At 45.7% G+C, this 25,574-nt stretch overlaps 1 protein-coding gene across 1 annotated transcript; it reads left to right on the top strand.

Moving 5' to 3' along the window:
* Nucleotides 1-6: 6 nt before the first annotated feature.
* Nucleotides 7-23,673, top strand: LOC135391782 (uncharacterized). The gene is made up of 9 exons (XM_064622228.1): nt 7-56; nt 543-589; nt 1,401-1,573; nt 1,776-2,025; nt 12,005-12,078; nt 12,162-12,241; nt 14,290-14,396; nt 15,151-15,279; nt 22,725-23,673. Exons 4-9 carry the CDS (start codon nt 1,794-1,796, stop codon nt 22,832-22,834), a joined length of 732 nt encoding a protein of 243 aa, XP_064478298.1. The 5' UTR covers nt 7-56; nt 543-589; nt 1,401-1,573; nt 1,776-1,793; the 3' UTR covers nt 22,835-23,673.
* The last annotated feature ends 1,901 nt before the right edge of the window (nt 23,674-25,574 follow it).

The following is a 25,574-nucleotide window of genomic DNA, read 5'->3' on the forward strand; positions in this document are numbered from 1 at the left end:
AAAGATCAGTTTATCCAATGGGTTGAAGACCTGTGCCAACCACGCGCTTACCCACAGTATGTGCATTTGTCTTACTGAAGTCGAGTGGATCATTGTACAAACATTGTGGTATGCACGGCTCATTCCAGCACGAACTAGCGAATACAGCACATGCATAGGTGCAAGGCAACTAAATGTAACTGGGATTTTAACTGCAGCAATGGAAAGCTGCATAGGTTGAGACCACTCAATATATGAATGCGTACATGTATTAATTCAGATGTTACAGGACTTAGGCTGTTGCTCCACTCGCCTCGAGTGTAATTAGTCGTTCGTACATGTCAAATTCAAGGGCAAGTAAGGAGCGCCCAAATAAATCCGCCTCATCACGTTCAAAACAACGTATATGCTATAGGAACATTTGTTTAATCATATCGTTTGCTCCGTTGTGGCGAGCAGATATATCGCCACATGACTTTATCGCGAAGGTACTAATAAACCACTCGTTGCATTTGCAACTATTGAACCTGAGATGGTGCACAAACTTTATTTTTTATGCGCAGGCTGTTCTCTCCATGTGAAGACTTGGGAATCGTCCTCGCTCATGCTGGTAGGTTATTATTCCCTCTCTAGTACTTACGCCACGTAGCGAAACAACAACACTATTTTTTGGTGTGGGGGTCCGGCGATGGATATGTTTATTTGAACAAAGAAAACAAAGGGAGGACAGGTCAGCCAGACGGGTCCTCGGCTGGCTATTCCTCAAAGAACAAAGAAAAATAAGTTGAAGAAAAATAAAACAAATATAAAGAAAATAATGAAATAATTAGGACATAGAGGACAAAACTAACAAACGGTGACAGAAGATGAGATAGATTGAAGACAAAGATAAAAAAAGATGCAAGGTTAATGCATTGAGGGTGAGGGTGGGGTACTGAATAACGAGATGGCACATCTTGAGTTCACGGGCTATTCATGAGACCTGCGTCGCTCGGGAAAGTCAAAACTGGTTTGGTCAAATAGACTGCTGTGTGGAATGTCGTACTGGGCCGAGCACAGTGGCCAGAAAAGTCTGTGCACTGCAGCTCGAGTAGGCGTCGTCCGAGCGTAGCTCCAGGGGTGCCGAATTTATGACAGTCGAGGAGAAGATTAGGAATATCAGCTTCAACAGCGCAAGTGGGGCATTTGGGCGAGTGGACAAGCCTCATTTTATAGAGAAGCAGAGGTGTCCTGGCGAGTCGTAGTCGGTGTAGAATGGACGGTTCCCGAATCTAGTTGGAAAATGCTGTGAGTCACATATCTCGTCCTGCTAACTGTACTCGGTGGACTGTGTCGTTCAAACGTGAATATAGGGATACGTGGCTCCAGCTGCGCTAGACTTCAGAGCTTCGACTTTATTCCCCTGCCTTCTGTATTTCTAGAGTACAACGACTTGGCTACATGCTACTGCTGTGGTACAACGGTGGAAAGCAGGCGGCTAAGTGGTGACCCTTCCGTTGGACACTGCAATGTCTCCCCCATTTGCTCTATCATCGGGAACTTTCATGGGGCTTCGCTCGGCGTGAAAGTCGCACATCCAAAACACCTAGCACGGGTAAGTAAACCCATGGGGAGTGCATTCGCACGTTTCTGCCTCAATACAGCTATTCAGCGGGGTTGTTTATCATAATGATACCAATGGCAATGCCACTAACGCAGAACTTGATACATCCAGCAGTGAGAAAGCAGTTAGAAAACGAGCAAATGCCTCGAATCCGACGAAAGGTGCCACTACCATAAATAGGTGTTGCCTTCAGCTTGCAGAAAAAGGCCGCATGCAAGCCACTGAGGTGCAACGAAACCTACTGCGTGGGTTGCTCGACGAGTTCGACATTGCAGAGTACGCGAAGCAAGGCATCGACATCGGTGTTCTGTACGTTGCGGCTGCACACCTGCGACCCGGTGCCGAAAAATCTGACTTAATACAGGAGATCGATCATCTCATGCGGAAGAGATGCGACTCCGTATATCCCTCCACTGTGAACGGACACCACAATAACCGAATCAGTAAGTACCACGCAAAAAAACGTCAACCTGAACGCACGTAAGCAACAGAGCAGAACTTAAGCATCAGAAAATCGTGCCCCATCCGACACCGTGCATCATCTTCAGCGGATTGGGGGAGGGGGGTATATGTTTATTAAGAAAAAAAGGAAAAAAGTTAGTCATGCAAACAGCCGGATGGGTTTAACAGACATGCATCACGGTTCATTCGTTTGTACAGTAGTCTGCCGTTAAGTACTGAAGTTGTCAGTTGAATCCTCAATATCGTTGCTATCAGCCAGCTCGTGATCATTTCTGCCCCTCCTGCTTTAGTATGTAGCGCAGAAACAAAAGCTGCCCAGCTCTCATGTACGTATTCCTCTATACAGTATGTTAGCCTACTTGCGCTGTGGTACAGTTGCTTTTGCCAAAACATTACAACACGAGCGCATGGTAGCAACTTCCCCATTATGTGCAATTACTGCTCGTCAGCGGGCTTTAGATGGGAAACGTTTGAAAGGGTGGCACCAGAGTGGCGTGATCACTTGCTTTTCATTACCTGTGCATTTTGCACAGGTAAGACGTGCCGACGAAACATAATGATGGAGGAACAGGTCTCTGTGTGCTCCTTCTGCAACATTCGAGTAATCCTTATATGTATTGTTCTGCCCTGGTACAATTAAATATTTTTCGTACGCTTGTGTTGAATTTCACTGTCATTGAGGTTGTTGCAGTTCTCTTTAGTTTAACACTGTGCACTCCTAACTGTTGTTCTTAACTTGTTGCTGCGCACTACGAACAGTTGATTTAAGGAAGAAACAAGTTGTGGATGGACGCGCAGTATTGCCAGAGTCTACGATTGACCAGGTCAGTACAATACTGCACTACAGATAGCACAAACATAAGCTGACGAATATGCACCTGACGTACTGATAATAATTCATGCATAGCATGCGCCACCTGAACGGGAAGCACCAGACGAAACGTGTCCAGTCGTTGCAGGTCCGTCAGCTCCGTCAAAATACCCAGAGTATGTAATACGTTAATATTCTCATTGGGGTAAGGGTGAGAGAAAGATAGAAAAACATGCTGTTTATTTCCATAGGAGTTGGTAAGCCAGCAAAGAGAAGTTTGAGTTCTTTTTTTTAATTCTTTATCTTTATTGACCGTGCTTCACTGAAACGTTTCCACATTCCCCGACACCGCAAGACAACAGCGTCCGAAATAACGCACTCTTTGAAAAGAGGGTGGAGCCAGTGCCGGATTTAGGGGAGGGCAGACGGGGCACTTGCCCCGGGGCCTCCACCACAAATGGGCCCCCACCAGTAAAGGTGTTGTCAAAGGGAAATCTGTTTGCATGCATGAAACGCGTACCTGAAACGGAAACTTGGTAAAAATCTGTCCTCCGTCCACGCGTATCGACCCCGAATAAAACATTAGATAGACATAATAGATTGACATTGGTTTAATAGTGTCAAAAGCGAAAAACAGGAAAGCAAATGCCGCATGGCTGCCGCAGGTCACTATGACCAAGCGCACTGCTCTTTTAAGCACGTGAGACAGGGACATTGAGTCACCTGAGAAGCGGACCCGCGTTCTGGCCGTTATAGAGGACGGGAGAACCGCCGGTTCAGTGATCAACGGTCATAGTAACGAGGGTAGAACACACGTGTTTGCTCTGCGGAAAATGCCGGTCATTTTCATATCAACTAAATACATACAAGGTAAATTTACCCAGGTAGCGAAGGCGAGCAAAAAAAAATAAAAAAATCTGACCCGGCAGCACTGTCATATCCATGACTCGAGCGATCCTGGGTGTTGGTAGCACAGGTACGGTCGTAAACGAAAAATATTTACGACGCGCGCATGGGTCTTGTATAAAGTAATAGTTTATTCAAAATTCAAGTATATGAAAAGCCATGTGTTGCATCTTTACATTACATTTACATTACATTTACATTACTAGTACACATATACGAAATAATCTACCACATGAGTATGTTTCCGTATCCTGCTCCACTGCGCGGTGTAGCAGTACGCTCGTTTGTCCGTGCATTCTTTTATTCGTGCCGTGTGCCCGTGCATTGTAATGCGGAGTTCGTACACTTTTTGGATTAAACAGGAAGCGACGTTCACATTTCGAAGCTGTAGGCCAAGATTAACACGTGTGAACAGATGTGTGCTATGCATCCCGTGTTGCTGGCCCCGAGAAAAAAGAAAAAAAAAAGTTTCGTCATGGCAAGACCGGCCATGATAGCGTGAGTGTTAACGAATCAGCTGTGCACCAACGATGCCATGCTTTTTTGCAACGGACCCATTATGACCACTCGTTGAAGAAATACAAACAGCTAATCACTACGTGTACGTGTAGGTCTAGATTAGGAATGGTCATTAAGTGAAACTTCCCGTTTATTTGTGGTTATCACGTACCCTTCATCAAACCCTGTGATAACTCTATATATTTCGAACTGATATGTGTCATTAAACCTGATGTGATTAATTCTTCTCTGTTCTCGTCTGGTATTGCTGTCCTGGGTGACTAGTATGGTTCTGTAAGAAAAAGGGGAAGGATATACAGCGCAAACGAAGTACGGGAATGCAAACGTGCCATGGCTAATTATGTACTACGTATTATTCATGCTGCTGACGTCATATGTGACGTCATTTATTTACAAAAGTAGTAGTCCGCGCAACGGATGGATGGCGCTGACAGTCTCTCTCATGGCGCAATCTGAAGACGCATGGCCGTATGGGAGTTTAGCTACCAGTTTATATACACCTTGTGTCATTTTAACCGACAACACCTAGGTGTGGAGGCCATAGAGAGGGAACGGTTCCAGAGAAAAACTGTCATAAAGCGGGGATGTTCTATTAACGAGTGTAATATTAACAACAGTCATGTACAGTCATAGGTACAGGAATGTTTGAAAATAATTTACTTTGCGTGCAGGGAGGTCATGCGAAACCTATGGGAAAGCAACAATGAACAATTCCTGCTACCACCTTGTAGGTCCCCGTGTCCCTGTATACACAAAAATTAAGAAGGACAACGAGTGGTCTTGTCGCACGTTTGGTCATTGAAGTGCGCGGTTATTCAAGAAACTGTTAGAGAAATTTAATACAGCAGATTTTCCACTTGGAACGTAGCAAGAGAAGATTGGAACGTAGGGAACGTGGAAGACTTTGAGGGAACGTAGGAGAGAAGATTGAAAAACAAAATGCGGAAAGAGTGAAAGCGTACTGTAGTGATTACGAGTACAAAGCGTCGTCACTTGGAAGGTAAAATAGTTCCCGAATCTACCGCACCGCCTCCGGTTTCTTTTCCCCTGTATCGCAGTTCATCCCTGTGTGAGCGCAACATTTGAGAAAGAGGTGCCGTACAATGAAGCATGGGATCCGCCTTCGGATGCATCTCACACTGCAGATTACGACATGCAATTGTGCAAAATCAATAAAGAATGCTTTGGTTGTAGGAGCACTACGTAAGCGTCCTTGCTCTCCCAGGTATGAAGACGAAGCAAAGCGACGAGAAAGCTTTCGTCACTGGCCTTTGGAGCCCAGGCAAAAACTGTACGCAGCAAATTTCGCCTTGGTGGGATTTTTTTACGCAGGTATGTTCATACAGATTTATCGTAGACGTTAAACGGACAGAAAAGGGAAAAAAATGCCGCGCGGAATCAAAGATGCAGTTACCTTGAGAACCACAGAAAAGGAACCACAGAAAAGGAACCGGAGTCGTCCGTTGTGTCGATCGTGATTTAAGCGGGAAGGAAACCCGCAATTTGAGTTTTTCCTTTTCTCACCTTCTCAAGAGGCGCTACACTGGGGTGCTCATAAAGTACCCAATCATGTGGTGGAGATCGTTTGCGTAGACCAACAGGGCGACCGCCCCGAATGATTGCGCTGTTGGTTATGGATAGAGAAGAGGCAAAGTGTGAATAGACGATTTCAGAAAATCCCAGTGCTCCTTGCGCATGCATTGCAGCCTTGGCGCTTACTGAGTGGGGGAACGAAGAATAATCCTTCACATTTTGCTTTCGCTGATCTTTCGTATTAGTAAGTTCCCACAGATCAAGACGGCGCTAGGCACCCTGGGATTTTCTGAAGTGGTCGATTGCAGCTTCAATTGACCTTTTCTATGTACGTGCCGCACCATAGTGTGCGAATGCAGGGCGTCGTATTTTTAACCCAAATGAGGGAGCGGCGCTTTTCGGACTGGCACGTCGCATGGGAACGTAGCAAGATAAGATTGGAAAAAGAATGCGGAAAGAGTGAAAGCGTACTGTAGTGATTACGAGCACAAAGCGTCGTCAAGGGTCGGCCTCGAACGTCTGCGCAAGCATGACACCGATTACCTACCCCTAAACGTGGCAGCCGTGGCAGAGCATGCGCATACGCTTACTCGGAAAAGGTCCATTGCGCTTAAAGGGACGGTCGCATCCGTTCCAGTCGATTATCCAAACTATAGTGTCATTCTATTCCTCCTGGGCTACTGACCGCGGTGTCGAAAATGCCACGCGAAATAGTGACTTAGTTTGGATGCTATTCGATGGAATACATGACAAGAACAGACGCCGGATGGTGAGAGTATGCCGGAATTCCCCGCGGAAAAAGGAGAAAACGTCACTTCCTGAGAACTAATGAGGTCGCGACCTTGAAAGAAGGAATGCCGCGTCCGTCCGCGCGTCTCTTACGGGGCGCCTGGACAGAACATTTCGTTCTCTCTCACTCCTCCAGATTGCCACTTAGGGAGCTTTCCACGCTGAGTCTGGCAGGTGACACGGGTTCGAATCCTGTCTCCATCTGTGCTGTCTGAGGTTTTCCCTGGGTTTTCCGAAGTCTTTCCACACGAATGTCGGCACATTTCCCCCTAAAAAGTCGGCCCAGGATGCATATTAACCTCCCTGTCCCCCACTCCTTTCTGCTGTCCTCTCTCCACCTGTCCACGTCTCAACGCCGCTCATAGCCGCACTTGCTTCGCGATGCTAACATGAAAAAAAAAAAAACTTAGGGAGCGATATCATGCCGTCAGAGCGTCTACGGCCCTCTGAAATAGCGCTTAGTTTTAAAATTCGTATATTTAATATGTGCGCACTTTTCGGACAAAAAATTTGCCAGGTACATTGTGCGCCGATGCCGAACACAGCGGTAGCAGTTTCATAGACGTGTTTCAGGATGTGATTGTTCCTTTAAATCAAGATCGACGGAACCAGCGGATCCTTCTGTATCGCTGTGTTATCTTTTATTCTTTTATTCCGCGAGCATAAATTTTTGCGGACTAGTGCACCTTTAATGATATTGACTGGTTGACTAAGTGGGTGCATGTGTTTCTAACTTGAAGTATATGCTTTCTTTGTGACTGCTGTGTTCTTGGGACTGTTTTACAGGGTACGCCCTAGCAATCCCGTTTTTACTATGCTCTGTACATATTTGAAAATAAAGATCCTTGATCCTAGTGCACAACACCAATTATAACTACGCTTTTTCCTTGAAGAGTCAGCGGCTATTCAGAGTTTATCTCCCCAATTGCAATTTTTTACATGCCAAATTTTCTCAGTATCACTATTATAACATCTGCATCTGCTGCGAGCTCATCTTCGTTCATCCTCACCTGTATTAGCCGATTTGTCTCTTTGAAAGCCAGTGAAGTGTCAACTGTATACCATTAGAAAGAGGTAGCATGTCCTTGAGTTTGAGGAACACATAATACGAAGAGGACAGCACAAGACTCGTTGTCCTCTTCGTCCTGTGTGTCCCTCAAACTCCAGGAAATGTTACCTCTTTCTACAGTACACCAGCTCGCTTGCACCATTCTAATTTGCTCATCAATGTATACCACTGTTCACAAGTAAACAGAAAACGAGTGAGAGCATTAAATAGTTTAATTAGCGGAAAAACGATACTTTCGTGCAGTAGACTGCACTTGTTCAGGTTTTAGGACCTGTTACAAATAGTCAAGAATATATCAACCCAAGTCACAAAAGTAGAGGGCGAGGGTTGAGGAGGATACAAGTAAATGTACTACAAAGGAGATGGCTAGACAAGTACGGGCAGACATGCAGATGACGTAGCACAACATATGAATGGACACAGCGGCCAGTTACCTCACTGGTCCACTGGACCACTGTTCCTCATCATGACGTAATAACGAACTTTCTGGTATTGTCGCGTTCAAGGAATAAGTTCCAATGCAGAGGTCGCGAGTACGATCAGTTCGACGAGGTAACTTGTACGTTTCTTTCTCACGTGCCGAAATGCCAGCTAATCTGTCGGTGGCAGGCATAGTTTTTCACTTTCTTTAGACATTTTTAATGATACCTCGGATGTAAAACTTCGAGGTGATCTTTGGGCAATGTGCGTTTTATTATAAAACCGTAAGTAAATGGGAATAATACTACTACGTTGTCTATATTTACTGCAATGTTACTGCGTTTATACTTTCAGGGTCAGGAGACAGAGCGGTGTGCTTCTGGTGTGGCGTAACTGTAGACAACTGGGCTCCGTCGGATGATCCTTTTGTGAGGCATTGCGCGTCTGCCACGCCATGCTACTTTATACGAAGTCTATGTGGATTATGTGTGATATGGTACATACGTGAGAAACACCCGAAGCTCCTGGCTGAGGTGAGTCACCTCGTTCACACAGTGTAGCGAGCATCGATATCTCGAACACTGTATTCTTCAGGTTGCAGCGAGAGGTGATCTCGAATCTACAGAAGAAGAAAGAATGCTTGTGGGACGTCTACTTAACGTGTCGGATTTAGCTCGCTACCAAAAGGAAGGCATCCATGTTGGCGTGCTATACATGGCGGTCCGTATACTACTACCTGCCCCCCCCTACGAAAGATCAATTGATCCAGTGGGTTAAAGACCTGCGCCAACCACGCACTTACCCACAGTATGTGCGTTTGTCTTACTGAAGTCGAGTGGATCATTGTACAAACATTGTAGTATGCACGGCACAATTAGTACCTCATCAAGATCTGAAGCCCGATACTTTGTGTCATAATCAGCTCATTCCTGCACGAAGTAGCGAATACAGCACATGTATAGGTGCAAGGCAACTAAATGTAACTGGGATTTTAACTGCAGCTATGGAAAGCTGCATAGGTTGATACCACTCGATATATGAATGCGTACATGTATTAATTCAGATGCTACAGGACTTAGGCTGTTGCTCCACTCGCCTCGGGGATAATTAATCGTACGTACATGTCAAATTCAAGGGCAAGTAAGGAGCGCCCAGATAATTCCGCCTGATTACGTTCAAAACAACGTGTGTGCCATAGGAACATTTGTTTAATCATATCGTTTCCTCCGTCGTGGCGAGCAGATATATCGCCACATGACTTTATCGCGAAGGTACTAATAAACCACTCGCTGCATTTACAACTATTGAACCCTGAGGTGGTGCACAAACTTTATTTTTCATGCGCAGGCTGTTCTCTCCATGTGAAGACTTGGGAATGGTCCTCGCTCATGCTGGTAGGTTATTACACGTACATAAAACGCGTAGAACACTAGTGCTGCAGACACAGACACTAAAAGTACAGACAATCGTGGCCACCATACCTGCTGCTTACCTGCCCAGTCCGTCCTCGAGTAGCGCTGAAAGAGCTTTGCCGGACTTCCCTTGCAAGGAACTGGCAAACAAACCCATCATATATCATTGCAGGTTTCTTTTACCGAGATAACACCTGCGTATTTCCTGCTAAGCTATCATTATCATCGCACGAAACCACTGAAGAACGAAAAAAAAAATACAACAACATATAATAGGCACAATAAGCAATTCGTCTCCGGATCAGATCGAATGATTTTATATTCAGCTTATTCCCTCGCTAGTACTTACGCCACGTAGCGAAACAACAACACTATTTTTTGGTGTGGGGGTCCGGCGACGGATATATTTATTTGAACAAAGAAAACAAAGGGAGGACAGGTCAGCCAGACGGGTCGTCGGCTCGCTATTCCTCAAAGAAAAAAAAAAAGAAAACAAATATAAAGAAAATAATGAAATAATTAGGACATAGAGGACAAAACTAACAAACGGTGACAGAAGGATGAGATAGATTGAAGACAAAGATAAAAAAGATGCAAGGTTAATGCGTTGAGGGTGATGGGTGAGGGTGGAGTATTGAACTACGAGATGGTACATCTTGAGTTCACGGGCTATTCATGAGACCTGTGTCGCTCGGGAAAGTCAAAACTGGTTTGGTCACACAGACGGCTGTGTGGAATGTCGTACTGGACCGAGCACAATGGCCAAAAAGTCTGTGCACTGCAGCTCGAGTAGGCATCGTCTGAGCGTAGCTCCAGGGGTGCCGAATTTATGACAGGAATATCAGCTTCAACAGCGCAAGTGGGGCATATGGGCGAGTGGACAAGACTCATTTTATAGAGAAGCAGAGGTGTCCTGGCGAGTCGTAATCGGTGTAGAATGGACGCTTCCCGAATCTAGTTGGAAAATCCTGTGAGTCACATATCTCGTCCTGCTAACTGCACTCTGAGGACTGTGTCAATCAAACGTGAATATAGGGATAAGTGGCTCCAGTTACGCTAGACTTCAGAGCTTCGCCTTTATTCCCCTGCCTTCCGTATTTCTAGAGTACAACGACTTGGCTACATGCTACTGCTGTGGTACAAGGGTGCAAAGCAGGCGGCTAAGTGGTGACCCTTCCGTTGAACACTGCAATGTCTCCCCCATTTGCTCTATCATCGGGAACTTTCATGGGGCTTCGCTCGGCGTGAAAGTCGCACATCCAAAACACCTAGCACGGGTAAGTAAACCCATGGGGAGTGCATTCGCATGTTTCTACCTCAACACAGCTATTCAGCGGGGTTGTTTATCATAATGATACCATTGGTAATGCCACTAACGCAGAACTTGATACATCCAGCAGTGAGAAAGCAGTAAGAAAACTAGCAAATGCCTCGAACCCGACGAAAGGTGCCACTACCATAAATAGGTGTTGCCTTCAGCTTGCAGAAAAAGGCCGCATGCAAGCCACTGAGGTGCAACGAAACCTGCTGCGTGGGTTGCTCGACGAGTTCGACATTGCAGAGTACGCGAAGCAAGGCATCGACACCGGTGTTCTGTACGTTGCGGCTGCAGGCCTGCGAGCCGGTGCCGAAAAATCTGACTTAATACAAGAGATCGATCATCTCATGCGGAAGAGATGCGACTCCGTATATCCCTCCACTGTGAACGGACATCACAATGACCGAATCAGTAAGTGCCACGAAAAAAAACGTGAACCTGAACGCACGTAAGCAACAGAGCAGAACTTAAGCATAAGAAAATCGTGCCCCATCCGACACCGTGCATCATCTTCAGCGGATTGGGGGAGGGGGGTATATGTATTACGAAAAAAAAAAGGAAAAGTTAGTCAGGCAAACAGCCGGATGGGTTTAACAGACATGCACCACAGTTCATTCGTTTGTACAATAGTCTGCTGTTAAGTACTGAAGTTGTCAGTTGAAGCCTCAATATCGTTGCTATCAGCCAGCTCGTGATCATTGCGCCCCTCAAGCTTTGGTATGTGGCGCTGAAACAAAAGTTGCCCAGCTCTCATGTACGCACTCCTCTATACAGCATGTTAGCCTACTTGCGCTGTAGTACAGTTGCTTTTGCCAAAACATTACAACACGAGCACATGGTAGCAGCTTCCCTATTATGTGCAATTACTGCTCGTCAGCGGGCTTTAGATGGGAAACGTTTGAAAGGGTGGCACCAGAGCGGCATTGAGAACATGATCACCTGCTTTTCATTACCTGTGCATTTGGCACAGGTAAGACGTGCCGACGAAACATAATGATGGAGGAACAGGTCTCTGTGTGCTCCTTCTGCAACATTCGAGTATTCCTTATATTGTTCTGCTGTGGTACAATTAAATGTTTTTCTTACGCTTGTGTTGAATTTCACTGTCATTGAGGTTGTTGCAGTTCCCTTTAGTTTAACACTGTTCACTTCTAACTGCTGTTCTTAACTTGTTGCTGCGCAGTACGAACAGTTGATTTAAGGAAGAAACAAGTTGTGGATGGACGCGCACTATTGCCAGGGTCTATGATTGACCAGGTCAGTACAATACTGCACTACAGATAGCACAAACATAAGCTGACCAATATGCACCTGACGTACTGATAATAATCCATGCATAGCATGCGCCACCTGAACGGGGAGCACCGGACGAAACGTGTCCAGTCGTTGCAGGTCCATCAGCTCCATCAAAATACCCAGAGTATGTAATACGTTAATATTCTCATTGGGGTAAGGGTGAGAGAAAGATAGAAAAACATGCTGTTTATTTCCGTAGGAGTTCGTAAGCCAGCAAAGAGAAGTTTGAGTGTTTTTTTTTAATTCTTTATCTTTATTGACCGTGCTTTACTGGAACGTTTCCACATTCCCCGACACCGCAAGACAATACCGTCCGAAATAACGCACTCTTTGAAAAAAGGGTGGAGCAGTTACGCCTCTTAGGAGTTGTCGCATATGATGTGCCTAAAAGGTTGCAAAGTTCTACCTGCTACCTCACTCTCAAAACAGAACTTCACCGCAAAGCACGTTGTCCGCAAACCATTGCCACGAATGATATGGGGTTATCGCTTCTGATTCGGTGAGCGAGGCGAGCGGACGCCTTTTTGAAGGGCATGTGGTAATAGCTTTTAGCAGACGTTTACACCCTTTATCAGACTCTCTGTTGACCTACCGTCTTAAAAATGAGCTTCAACGCATAGCACGCACATAGCCAACCATAATCCCGAATATTATCGTTATCTGCACCGATTTGTTGAAAACTGGAGGCGTTCACCTTTCCTGTGGCACTTATGCTGTTCATAATTGTCACCGAAAAGGCGTACGCCTCCCGTTTTCAACAAATCAGGGCAGATAACGATATCATTCGAGATGATGGTTGGCTAGGAGCGTGCTATGCGGTGAAGTTCATTTTTAAGAGTGTACAGTCTTAAAAATTAGCTTCAACGCATAGCACGCTCCTAGCCAACCATAATCTCGAATAATATCGTTATCTGCACCGATTTGTTGAAAACTGGAGGCGTTCATCTTTCTTATGGCACTTATGCTGTTCATAATTGTCACAAAGCAGGGGTACGCCTCCCGTTTTCAACCTTTTCTAGCAACTCGAAGGAACGTCTTTCGAGCATCTTCGAAAGCGCGTTCACACGTGGCAACTCGATAGCTCCACGTACAAGCAACCTTAAACAGTAACGGGAGAATGTAGGTTCGAATCCAACTTATGGTGGCTTTTTTCTACCTGCTGTTTATCAAACCTTTAGTCTGTTTATTACGCCAAAAGATCATAATTATATAATTAAAAAAATACTATTGATACGTTTGTGAGGCATTACAAAAAAGAAATAAATAAATAAATAAATAAAAACGAGTTATTTATCAGCTGCACCTGCAGGATTTGAACACACGGACGAAATCATATCACGCCATCGGGAGTCACGTGGCAATACTCCCCTCGCTGCTTGGCCGGCGCACGAGCAACTTCTCAAGATTTCGGTCGGGGAGCGCCGAGCAACTCGAGTTGCTGAAGGTTGCTAGCGTCGGCCGACTGCCAGAAACTGCCAGATCATACTTGCTGGAAAAAGTTGCCCCGTGTGAACGCCGCCTAAGGAAATGCACCGACCTCACGACGGTCAAGACAAAAAAGAGGCAACTCGTACCATCCGAAAATTTGTGCATGGCTTGTGGCCTTACTGGCAGGGCTGAATGACAGAGGCCTTCAAGAGATGCACACACACACACACACACACACACACACACACACACACACACAGACTTGCGAACACTTGACGTAGTTGAGAGTTACGCGCTGCCCAGTTCTCGTCTTAGTTCGCATCAGGATCCAAGAGCAACGTTGAAACGGCTGGAAATGTGCCGTTGGGCGTTCTGGATGACCAGGACGTCTTCACGAAGCAGTGCTTTTCTTCTCGCACGTACAGAAGCCACCTTCGTCAGGCTTATTGACTGTCACATGCGCTCATCCTAACATAATCTGAGGACACAGAAGTTAGACTCCTAACAGCTAACCACACGTGTTCCAGCCGTATAGCTGAAGTCTTATTCCTCCAGTGGCAACACCAGCTGAACTAAGGAAGGATGGACGAGTTATGGGTTGAGGAGGGTATTTACGTGACACGCCTCGATATGAAACGCCTGTTACCAATGCTGCTTGGCATCGAAAATTCATTCCTCTCTTCTTTTTTACGTCGTCCTTTATAGTGCTGTACGTGCACTTATAGTTACAAGGGTTATATGCAGATTTGCGGACCTGGAGGATAGCATGGACACCTTCAATGGCTTCCCTTTCCGACCTGGATGCACGATGAACCCTCACGATACGGCGCAAGCCGAGCCGTTTTCAACAGGTAGGTAGAAACACTGTAACAGCAACGACTTTATTTGAATTATGGTGAGCGGTGAGTATCATCACCAGGGGCGATACTTTACCCCACTGGTGGTGGTAACCTGGCGAGATAAAATAATGGACCACCTCACAGTGAGGACCGAGGTCCGAGGTCCTAGCTGATTTAGAAACACTAAAACTGTGGATCTTAAGGAAGGGGGAAGGTACGTCTATTGAAAAAAGATAGTGAGGAAAGGTTTGATCTGAAGTGTTGGTAGTACGAGCAATGGAAAAGGATGCCCACCGCTGGGAGGGGGGGGTACATGTTTATTAACAGAAAAATAAAAAGAAAGGAAAAGTTAGCCAGCAAAGAGCCAGCTTGGGGGTGAGTGAAGAACACTGTACAATGCAACGAGCGTGTACAGTTTATCATTATCAGTGCTGAATCAATAATTTTACAATATAGTTGGAGCTTTGAATGTACTGATTTATTGACCTACAGGCGTTGGTCGTAATTCGTTAGCAAGTCCTACTTGCTAGGTTTTAAAAACGAGGTATCTGATGGATATATACACCATTCTTCTTTGTGTCGTATCTCAAGAGAACACAGAAGCGCTTCATCCAGTGCGTAATAAGAACAATGAAGCGTCACTGTAATTGAAGTACGCACATAACCCGTGAAGCCCATCTTATGTTGAAAATGATTTTGAACTTTCACACCTCACTGTGTTTCAAGAAAGAGATTCGTGCTATAATTTTTGTGATGCATGTTCCAGGGCAAAATGGCGAAACCAAGTGCTTCAATTGCAGTTGGGCACATCGCTTATCGGAGCCCGGCGACGTGCAACTGGAGAGGCATGCGTTGCGGAACACTGAATACGAACACGCCAAGAGCCAATACGAAGGTTCGTGTCAAAGCTCGTAAAGAGCTTCGAGAGATAAGCGGGTGTCATGCTCCAGATATATTGATAGAGGGTTATAATGGTTGCCACTAAGACACATAAACTATCTTGACACAATGTAGAAAGAAAGATGGCAGAAGGAGGGGCAGAATGTTTTGAGGCAGCCATACTCATCAGTGCCGGCTTAGCGACTAAGATGTTGTCAATGAAAGCGAAAGGCAGTGCTCAAAACGTTCCTGGGTGCAGTTTCGATCCATTCAGAATGGCTGTAAGATGTACAGGGCTCGATAAAAGTTTACGGAACACGCTCCGGTATATTCCTTCCTCAGAGTGACACGTTGGCAGCGAATGGGACCGTACGGACTTGCAAACAGGTGACTGGGTTACTGGGCACAGGTCTGCAAGTTCGTACGGTCCCATTCGCTGCTAGCGTGTAAGTCTAAGGAAGGAATGCGCCGGAGCGTGTTCCGTAAACCTTTGTGCAGCACTGTACATCCCATGTGAAGGCAAGTTGCTTATGTTTTACTGCGTTCAAAAGCTTATTAAGTGAACCCTCGTTAATATGACATACTCGCTTTATGACCGTTGTTCTCGGGAACCGTTCTCCCGGCATGTAAATCGCCCTCGTTAATATGACAATCCGTTTATCGGACAATGACCAAGATTTTTGTCCCAAGCAGGGACAAATACAGGCATTAGCTTCCCGCTATTATGGCCACGCCACATGACCCTCAGAGTAGCCTCCGGGAGGGGCTATCTCGTACCTCGCTCAGAGGGTGACACGTGTTAAAGTAGGGAGTGAAGTTTTGCGATGTCCCCTGAAATCGCTGACCTCGGGATTATGCTCATGTCGCTTTTCGAACCACAGAAGTGCTTAAAAAGGCGGGGACAAGGTCACACTGTCCAGCTGTTTTCACGTAAGGATGGTCGGAATGAAGCGGAACAGGTCTGATTTGGCAGTCAGAATGAAGGGCGGCGTTACTCGAAGTATACCCCAGCAGCTCGGCATTTCAGGCAAACGAAGCCCTACAGGTAGCCGTGTTATTTTCTGAGCAGATAAAGGTTGATAACATGTCCGCAATTGATGGTGCTATTGTCCATTTAGAAAAATTAATGACTGAAAATTGTTTGACGTATAGTCATTGTTAACATATTTTTCAGAAAATAAATCATAATTACCTCAGCTTTTGTAGTGCGTAGCGGTGTGTCCGGTCTGCGGAGGATGCGTTTCTCGTTAATATAACAATTCGCTTTATGACCAATTTTCGTGGGAACGGCAGTGGTCATATTAACGAGGGTTCTCTGTATTTGGTTAAATACCACTGCCCCTGAGAAATACAAATCGATATGCATTTCTCACTTTATTCCTTCGTACTCCGCTACCACAGTTTCTTTATCAACAGATGGAAGAAGTCAGAGTTATTTCCGGACTTGTTTCTTCTCGGTGTATGCTCAACATTTCTCTGTCAAACGTGGTTGCATTATTATGGGATGCACGCATGTTATCACTGGCTCATATTTTAAAGTACAGTCCTTCCTCGAGGATAACCACACAGACTGACAAACAGAACATTGGTGGACTTGACGCCGACGTCAGGTGGATTTCCATGTGTCGTAAAATATCGAACGAATTAATAGGGAGTTTTAGGAGAAAAGTTTCTCTGTAACGGTTTCCGAAAACATGATACCCCGATCGCCTGATTCCTTTGGAGTGGCTGACGTCACGTTGCTGATATCTCATTGACTGACAGCGATACGGAGTCTGAATCGAGTGGGGGGGGGGGGGTGGGGCTTACGATTTGCTAAAACAATCAAAATTAATATTGTATTCGAAGGATCGCAACATTATCAGGCCATGCCATCGTTATTTGTGAAACATCGGACAGTACCCATCAAGGGGATGACGCCGAAATAAATCATGTAAAAATAAAACGTTCAAAAATAAATCTCTCAAATATCAAATTTGCAAAATAAACTCTTCAATATAAATCATGAGAAAATCCACGCTGTCGAAATAAACTCCGAAAAATAAACTTTGAAGAATAAACGCTTCGAAATAAATCTTTTAACATCCATCGTCCCTGATTGGTGGACAGCCGACGGCTCTACGTCCGCCGCGGAAAATAGTACCCTCCTCGCGCTTGGGGCTAGCCAGGGCTATAACTGTGAACGAGGATTTCGGTACACCTGAAGTAGGTTGTCTGTCTGTATGTGATCCGTTACAGCCAACTTAGTAGCGGGGTGGGGGGCTGATATCATTCGGAATGACGGATGCCCGGGAGCGTATTATTCGGTGAAGTTCTGGTTTAGCAGTGCAAGTAACGCGCGACATCGGTGCAATATAGTCTAATATAGAGCCGACTATCAGGAGAGTTTGGCCATTCTTTGGTATGTCTTCTGATTTTGCGTTTCTCTTTTTCCTGTGCGTGCGCGCTTTCTTGGCCTTTCTTTTAGCAGTGCCAATGACCGTCGCCGCGCAATCCGTCCACAGAGCTCAGCTGGCTCAAGGGTCAAGAGCATACCTGGGTAAATTACTTCTAAAATGTAATTAAATTACATTACTCCAGTTAAAATTTAATTAAATTACATTACTCATTACTGCAATAGAAACGTAATAAAATTACAGTACAATTAGTACGAAAAGGTAATGACATTACAAAGTCATTACTTTACCTTTATTGGCATACATGTTCCCGAGTTTGGGGGAGGCACAAGGGACACACAAGTTGACGAAACTTGCCTTTCCCGAAATTCGAGGAAAAAAATTTATGCTTACAATGTATCAACAGTAGCTTGTACTCTTCTATTTGTCTTCTACATGTCATGCTAGTGTGCCTCGTATGACGTATCGTTCCACAATGTAGAGACGAAGGAGACACAATGTATCACGATAACAGGAAGATTGTCAGGAGGATGGGGCCCGCAAACAATGATTCTCCAGGGCTACAAACGTTGACCTAACAACGTTTGTTTGTGAGTTCCCTGCCTAAGGCAACTGGCTCATAGAGGGAATTGACGTTCCACGTGCCGATTGAGTGTGTTACCTTCATAGTGCCGTTGGAATTCTTTTCACTTGCCAGTCCCCCAACTCTCTTTCTGCCAAGTGTCAACACAGAACACACACTCGATTCTTTTGTAAAAAGTAATGAGTAATGTCATTAAAATTACAGCCCAAATGTAATTAAATTACATTACAAATTACCTAATGTCAAAAGTAATGCGTTACATTACAAATTACCAGAAAAAGTAATTCATTACGGTAATTTCATTACAGTAATGCTATTACTACCCAGGTATGATCAAGTGTGCGTGTTCTGTATTCATACGCGCATCGTCGTCATCACTTTTAAGGCGGTGCATCAGAGCCGGTACTTCGTCGTCTACAATCGAGGGATGGCGCAGCGAGCGAAATGGTTCGCGCAGACACCGCTCACAACATTTTGGCGTTTGCTTGGAAATGCGGTACCGCTGATGTAACGTCTTCTTTTTGTGTTATTTTGTTTTCTCTTTGCGCGCGACGGTCAAGCGAAATCTTGTGCAACATATGACCGCTCGTGCTCACCCATGCCAAGCCCAATACTGTAAACACGCATATCGCGCTCAGCCAGACGGAACAATTAGTGGCGCGGTTTTTGAATGCGCACAGGCTGTCCAGACGTCTCCTGAACTTCTTCGTCGATCTGTTGCTGTTCCGTGCTGTGTTGTTGTCGGCGAAGGGTTAGTCACCAGTCGTTTCGTGTGATTTCTGCAATGCTTTCGCATATAATAAATGAAATTCCTCGTAACACAAAAACCTAGGTTGGACAAGACGCGGTTGAAACACGTTGGTGTCGGCATGTATAGCCTACCGACATTACGCGGAAATTGCGAAACGAAGCCGCAACCTGTTTTTGTTATTTTCTGTCACCCTGGGCTTACAAATTTCAGACCACGTTGTGGTGGTGCAAAACGCTTCATTTACTTGCACAGTCAGGGAAATGAAATAAAACTGCAAAGAGGCTGCATAACGTTTCCCATATCCTTGGACATCAGTGGAGAAGGAGGAAAAAGGCAAAAGAGAAGAAGAAAAGGGAAGAAAAGCAGGGTAGAGGAGACAAATGTGTCTGCCTGGACCATACAGCTGCTTGGAACGTAAAGTGCGAATGGAGGTTTTCAGTTTGGTCGTCTGGTATAATTCGGGTCTGTTGTGCTCATCCTGGTCGTCACTAACCACGGCCCCAGACTTCGCCCAAGCACAGATCAGCATGCCGCGAACTGGGTCTCTGAATGTCCCATTCCTCTGGAGTGACCTCAGCTCGTGGTTCTGTCAGTCTGGATCTCGGAGTTAGACATTTCATAACAAATTGTCATTGTGAGTGTCATCTTGCCTATACGCGCAGGAACTTCCAGAAATCCTCTCTATCTTTCTTTTCCGTCCTCGTCGTGGCTTCCGACATCACGACCTTGTCCCGATTAGCAAAAAGCGCACGGCACACTGATTACAATAGTTCTGGCCTGGCGTACTTCCTTCTGTAATCGGAACTCTAATTCGCATGCTTCGAGGATAGCGAGGGTCAACAAGCTCTAGCAGGAGGTAGTCGTTATAAATTCGTGCAAGGTACACCACACTTTTCTCGTTCCGCAAGGCTCGTCCAGTACCTACAACGAAGAGGCAGTACTGCCGGTGGTTATACGTGGAGTTGGCCGTGGATCTGGTACCGGTAGACATGCGTGCACTTCCACAGACAGCACTTCCTCAGTTCCGGTACGTGACTCTGTCCTGTACGCTTGCTACCGTCCACCAGTTGGTCCTGATATTTCGCGAATGTTCCGGTCACTATACAAGGCATGTTCAGCGCAGCACAGAACTGAGCATGGGCTCAATATCGTGCTCCACTAGAGAGACTCCCAAAACTACAGCGATGTTCACGGCCATATGATCTTGTCCGATGCTTGGTGGACGCTCAGTGTCAGCCACACCCTTTAGTCTGTACATTTTGCACTGCAGTGTTAGTACACTGCGCAATCCTTTTCTGCGTTCAGAAACGACTTTCATGTCGGCAAGTGCACAACAATGGGTGATGGTTTCCGAGCGCCTTGAAGCTACTGAACAGGTGCATTAGTGACAGACAGACGTAACTAAAGCCACAATATTGACATGTAACTAAAGCCCAAAATACTCACATGTAACTAAAGCACTTGTAGAGGGGCGCATCCTGCATACTCTACCAAAAAAAGACGCCGTAAGCCGCTTTCTCCTTTCTTGTTTCCACCGGAGGCTCAGAACTGCTCTATGGTGTCTTCCTGTAATGCGGCATGGTCCTCCTCTGAGAGCTCAAGCAATTTTTTGTAGTCGATGCATGCCGTTGCCAAGGACGTTGGCTCCATGTCTGGTCTTTGCGCTTGTTCCCCATAGTCAGCAATTCGGCGCTCGGGCTTCTTACGCAGGGCTGGAAGGCTGGCCGCCTTCGCTTTGGTGTTGAGACGGCGCTTGGCCCTTGCCTCTTCACGTGCTCACGTGCATTACAACGTTTTTGAAGGCTCAAAGTGTACTTCCCTGGCTTTGTTTGACACATCTCCTTGTGCACACGATGATGCAAACCTTCACGTGAGTTCACTGATACGGCTGCGGCAAATGCGCGTGTTTGGTAAGACCGCCGCTGACTGAAGTTGATCCGCTTTCCCCAACAAACTTCGCGATAACGGAATTGAAGTGCTCGGCGGCGTTATTGTCAACATTCATCAACAAGCTGCGAGCATTGCCTGCAACACGACTTAGTGTGATCTCAGTGACATAGTGACTCAGTGTGATCTCAGTGACCTCCAGTGTGATCTCAGTGCGCAACCCTATTCTGCACTCATGAATTATTTTCCATGTCTCAAACAGCCAGAAGCTTTCGTGCCTGTCCGCAATGGTTTTGCTTCAAATGTTCCTTTATAACGATAGCTGACTGGTGCTCTGAATTTTTTCTGCATTCCTGTTTTTAATACCAATTTCCAATGAAGTGAGGCTAAACGCGATCGTCCCGGCGTTATATGGGGGAATGACATGCCACGTTCATGCCCTCCCCCGCCCCTCCCCCCCCCCCGAGAAAATAAACATCGATGAATGAACAGCTCATGTATAGTATAGTCCGTTCAAGTATTTGCGGCAGGGCTAAGCTGCGTGTGCTCGTGCTCCTGCGTCACAGTCAACGTCGGCCTCGTCGTCCACCTGCACGTGCTGCGTATAGCATTTCCAGCGCTCAAATTGTTGTGTCTTGTGACGATACCCGCCATGGGAGATGGCAGCACTGCGCTGCCCATTCTGGAGCGGCGTACTCCACGGATGACCATACATGACAAAAACTCGTGTGCCGAGTCAACAGCTTAACGTAGATGAAATCTTTTTGGTGGTATTGGTTCTTGATATGTTTTTCTAGTGCGTGATCGGGCCAGATTTTCGATTTTGGGCGGCTCTATTTTGTAAGCGAGCGGAATCTCGAAATATAGCTTTTCCCAACCTTTCGACGACGATATAAAAATTTCTGAGTCTAAAACGCAAAATCTGCCTTCGATCATGCACTAGATCTAAGCATTTTCTTCCATTTAAAAGCTGTTGCACGGAGATCAACCAAATTTTCGCGGCGCTACGGGAGTTGAAAATATATGGGGATTCCCATAGAGCGTCGGTGGTGATGGAATATTTCGAAATCCTAAGTTGTTATGTAATTGATAGCAATACAAACATGAATAAGAGACATCATAATAGCATGTTTCGCCGAAAAGAACATCGTGTCGCCCATACGGCTATCACTACTATAATACGGAGCATTACCTTCCTAAGCCTAACCACGATTTATTTTAACAGCGTTTATTTGAGGACGTGTATTTTTAAACGGTTTATTTCAGGAAAATGGATTTCGAAGGGTGGAATTTTAAGCGTGGATTTTTAATGTTTTATTTTAAAAGATTTATTTCGGCGTACAGCCCCATCAAGAAATTTTGTTCTGCATTTTAACAGGCATGTAAGTTTAGTTAAAGTATGGAAACGGAAAAGGCTGTGCATTACGTGCTCATTGTCGCAATCTCTGCGAGGTGACGTCGCTCGTGAATATCTTCATTTGCGTGCTAATTATAGAAAACCTGTCAGTATCATTTAACAAGACGAGGAATGATCAAGAATGCGGATTTACACGAAGGGCTTAGCTCAATGGGTGTCTCTGCCACAATCCAGTCTCTGATATGCATTTGTCTAATCCCTGCCGACCAGTCGCACATGATCATAATTTCTTTATGTGTATATTTCTGCATGTCCTTTTGAAGTGACTCATGAGAACTTACTTGGCTAATGATGGGCTGAGTAGTGTGTTGGTCACATATGGGTGTCAGTAACAAACATGAGAGACACAATGGAGGGATTTGGTAGGGATGTTGAGATGTTCCTCTAGGCTTGAAATACATGCATTTTACGAACTTGTAACTTGCAGATCCGCCGCCGGATTCTGGCATTGGAGGTCTGGAAAGAAAGGCTTCGTCGCCATCCTTGGATAACAACGTAGACGATGACTTCGGTGACGATATGAAAAGCGACGCATAAGCTGTAGGTAACACGCCGTACTGCGTAGAAGAAACACTAGCAATACAACAACGAACACTCTGTCGTCACTACATGCTCACATGCTCTGCGTGCAGTGTAGAGCCTTCTCAGTTGTATATTGAAAGAAGACTGTACTATGTATACAACTACAGTGCGAAATCAACTCCAGCGCAAAGCATATATCCAAGCTTATATCTCTAATCAAGGTGACAGAATTGTATAAATATAGCCTAATTATAACCTAAAAGCGCATGCATTCTAAAAAAAAAACTTAATTTTCATAATCTGATCAAACTGGTGAAAGATGAACACTATATAGATAATAACGAACTTCATGAACACGTAGACGGTGCGTGGGAAGACAGAGAGAGGGCGAATAGGGAATTGAGGACAAAGTGAGTTGAAGGAAGGTCAGAGAAGCCGCTTGAAGGCCGGGTGGATACATACAGGACGGCACACTAATACAATTGCCCACACTCTGTATGGCCAATGATTCTCACAAAAGACGTTTTCGCCTGTCTGGTTCCCACACCAGCACCGCCGTCTGGGACCATAGGGGTTGACAATTATTACAGAGTCTTGGTGGTCCGACAAATTTGAATCTGGCTTCTTTTTTTTTTTTTGGGAGGGGGGGGGGCTGACCTATGTATACAAAGCCACAAGCTAACGGAATGATTTTTTTTTTTTGCACATGGAACAAAGTTTATGGTTCTGTGTTCAACATTACATCCAGACTCTGTTTCGAAAAAAGACGTTAAACGATCTAACCTGAAGTTGTTCCTGAAGAGGAGACGGACTCCCATCGCCTTCGACATAGCGGGGGGGTAACGTTGGTAGACGAGGGGGTCTGCCTGCCTAGCTGGCGGCATGTTGCTCGGGAGGGAAAAGGGAGGGAGGGAAGGGGAGAACAGTTACATTAGTTGCTGCTATGCATCACGTGTTCCTACGTGTTCCCTTGTGGGTCGACGACCTTGAAAACGTCCAGAAGAGCCCTTGGATGAGCTTCCGACGATGGAGGTTGCCACTAGGATAGACAATCTCCTCGAGTTCCGGCTTGCCGGTAGGCTACACAGCTTGCTGCAGCCTGCGTCTTCCATCCGATGTGCCTGTGCAATCCATAATAACGTGCGCCTCCGTTTCTGTTTCCCAGAGTGCGGGCATCCAGGGTTCGGTGTGGCCGAGCTTGTAGTCGTGGGCCCGTGTGTAGGCACTGCGAGAACGGATGCGGAGAAGGAGGGAAGCCTCGGCCCTGGAGAGGCCACCAGTAGCACAGAGGGGTGGTGCAGATCAGTCTCTCTCGCGCTTGTCAGGGTGCAGCATCCACACATACCCCCTAATTGATTTCGAGCAGCAGAAGTTGCTTGGAGAGCTTTGACTTTGGGCCTGGTTCTCACAGCTGCTTTTGCCAGAGAGTCGGCGTGGTCATTGCCCGGTATGCCCTTGTGAGAAGGCATCCACTGTAGCGATACCGCAGTGCCCGCGATTGAAGCCGTACCATGTGCATCCGGGCCTCTCCTGCGAAGCAGCATCTTCGCAGTGGTGCTTGATGCGAGAAATAGTGCCCCGTGAGTCCGTAATGATGACAATGTTGAGTAAGTTGCGGTGTCTGCAGCCTTCAGCGCGTCTGTTATTGCTAGCAATTCCGCGTGTGTCGATGTTAGATCCCCGAGTACACTTTCGCCCAGTTGAGCTTGAGCGAGGGGATGCCGTATGCGATAGCACTTATTCCTTCGACATAGCCTTCGAATTATGTGATATCTTGTGGTAGTACGGAACTACTGCAATTTTTTTTCTCTTTTTCTTCCACTAAACCTTTCGGGCGAGCTTGAAACTGTGCCAGTAAATTGTGCTGGATCAGCTTAAACTCATATCTTGCTCTTTGTAACTTGGCGGTCTGTAGCTTTGAGAGCACTGAGCACAAAATGCGAGCAAGACTTGGTCAAGGCACTGGTTATCAAGGAATTTATAAAACTATTTTTCACCAACTTCAAATGGCAACCCCTTCTTGGAGAAGTGGTTTTTTATTTGAAGCACCATATTCCCAGCATAACCCCCTTTTGAAGTGTAAGGTCAAATCTAAAAACTTCAATTTCCCGTCGGTAGGATGCCCTTCCGTAAATGTTAATTCGGGGGGCCGATTCACGAGCCACACGCTGCAGTTCTACCAAGCAGGAACGGGAACGAGACATAAATACCAGATCATCAACGTATCTAGCCACCAAAACAGTGTCAGGCAAACACGAATTTACAAAAGCACGTAAATGAGAGTCGAGGGAACCTAAATAGATTTCAGATAAGAATGGCGCAACAGACGATCCTATGAAAACACCATCCTTTTGGGCGTATAAAACGCCATCTCTGCAAGTTACATTAGAATTTAAGTACAAATTCAGTAATTCCAAAAAATCACTTATAGCTATGTCAGCGTGAGACTGGAAACGTACCAAATTTTCGTTCAAAAGATCCGAAACGCGTTTCAACAGCAAAGGTTTCTTAAGAGCATAATACAGACCTTGACATCCAACGACATCGCGAACATTTCAGAACCGTGAAATGGCAAAAGCATTTTGACAAATTCTCGAGAGTTCCTCAGAGATAAGGAGTTGGGTACATTTAAAACTGACAATGATTTCTGGATGAACGTTGATACCAACTTCTGCCAAGTGCTATTTTCATTAAGTACAATGCTAAGGGGTAGATTGTGTTTATGATCCTTCAATAAAGCTTTTGAAGGGAAAGT

The sequence above is a fragment of the Ornithodoros turicata genome, chromosome 4 (genome assembly GCF_037126465.1).
Source record: "Ornithodoros turicata isolate Travis chromosome 4, ASM3712646v1, whole genome shotgun sequence".
Taxonomy (NCBI): domain Eukaryota; kingdom Metazoa; phylum Arthropoda; class Arachnida; order Ixodida; family Argasidae; genus Ornithodoros; species Ornithodoros turicata.

What these genes read in the sequence shown, in the direction of transcription:
- LOC135391782 (XM_064622228.1), top strand. Translation starts at nt 1,794, where the DNA reads ATGCAAGCCACTGAGGTGCAACGAAACCTACTGCGTGGGTTGCTCGAC. An exon ending in ACACCACAATAACCGAATCA is followed by an intron (nt 2,026 to 12,004) that starts GTAAGTACCACG and finishes GTTGCTGCGCAG; the next exon opens with TACGAACAGTTGATTTAAGG. An exon ending in CGCCAAGAGCCAATACGAAG is followed by an intron (nt 15,280 to 22,724) that starts GTTCGTGTCAAA and finishes TGTAACTTGCAG; the next exon opens with ATCCGCCGCCGGATTCTGGC.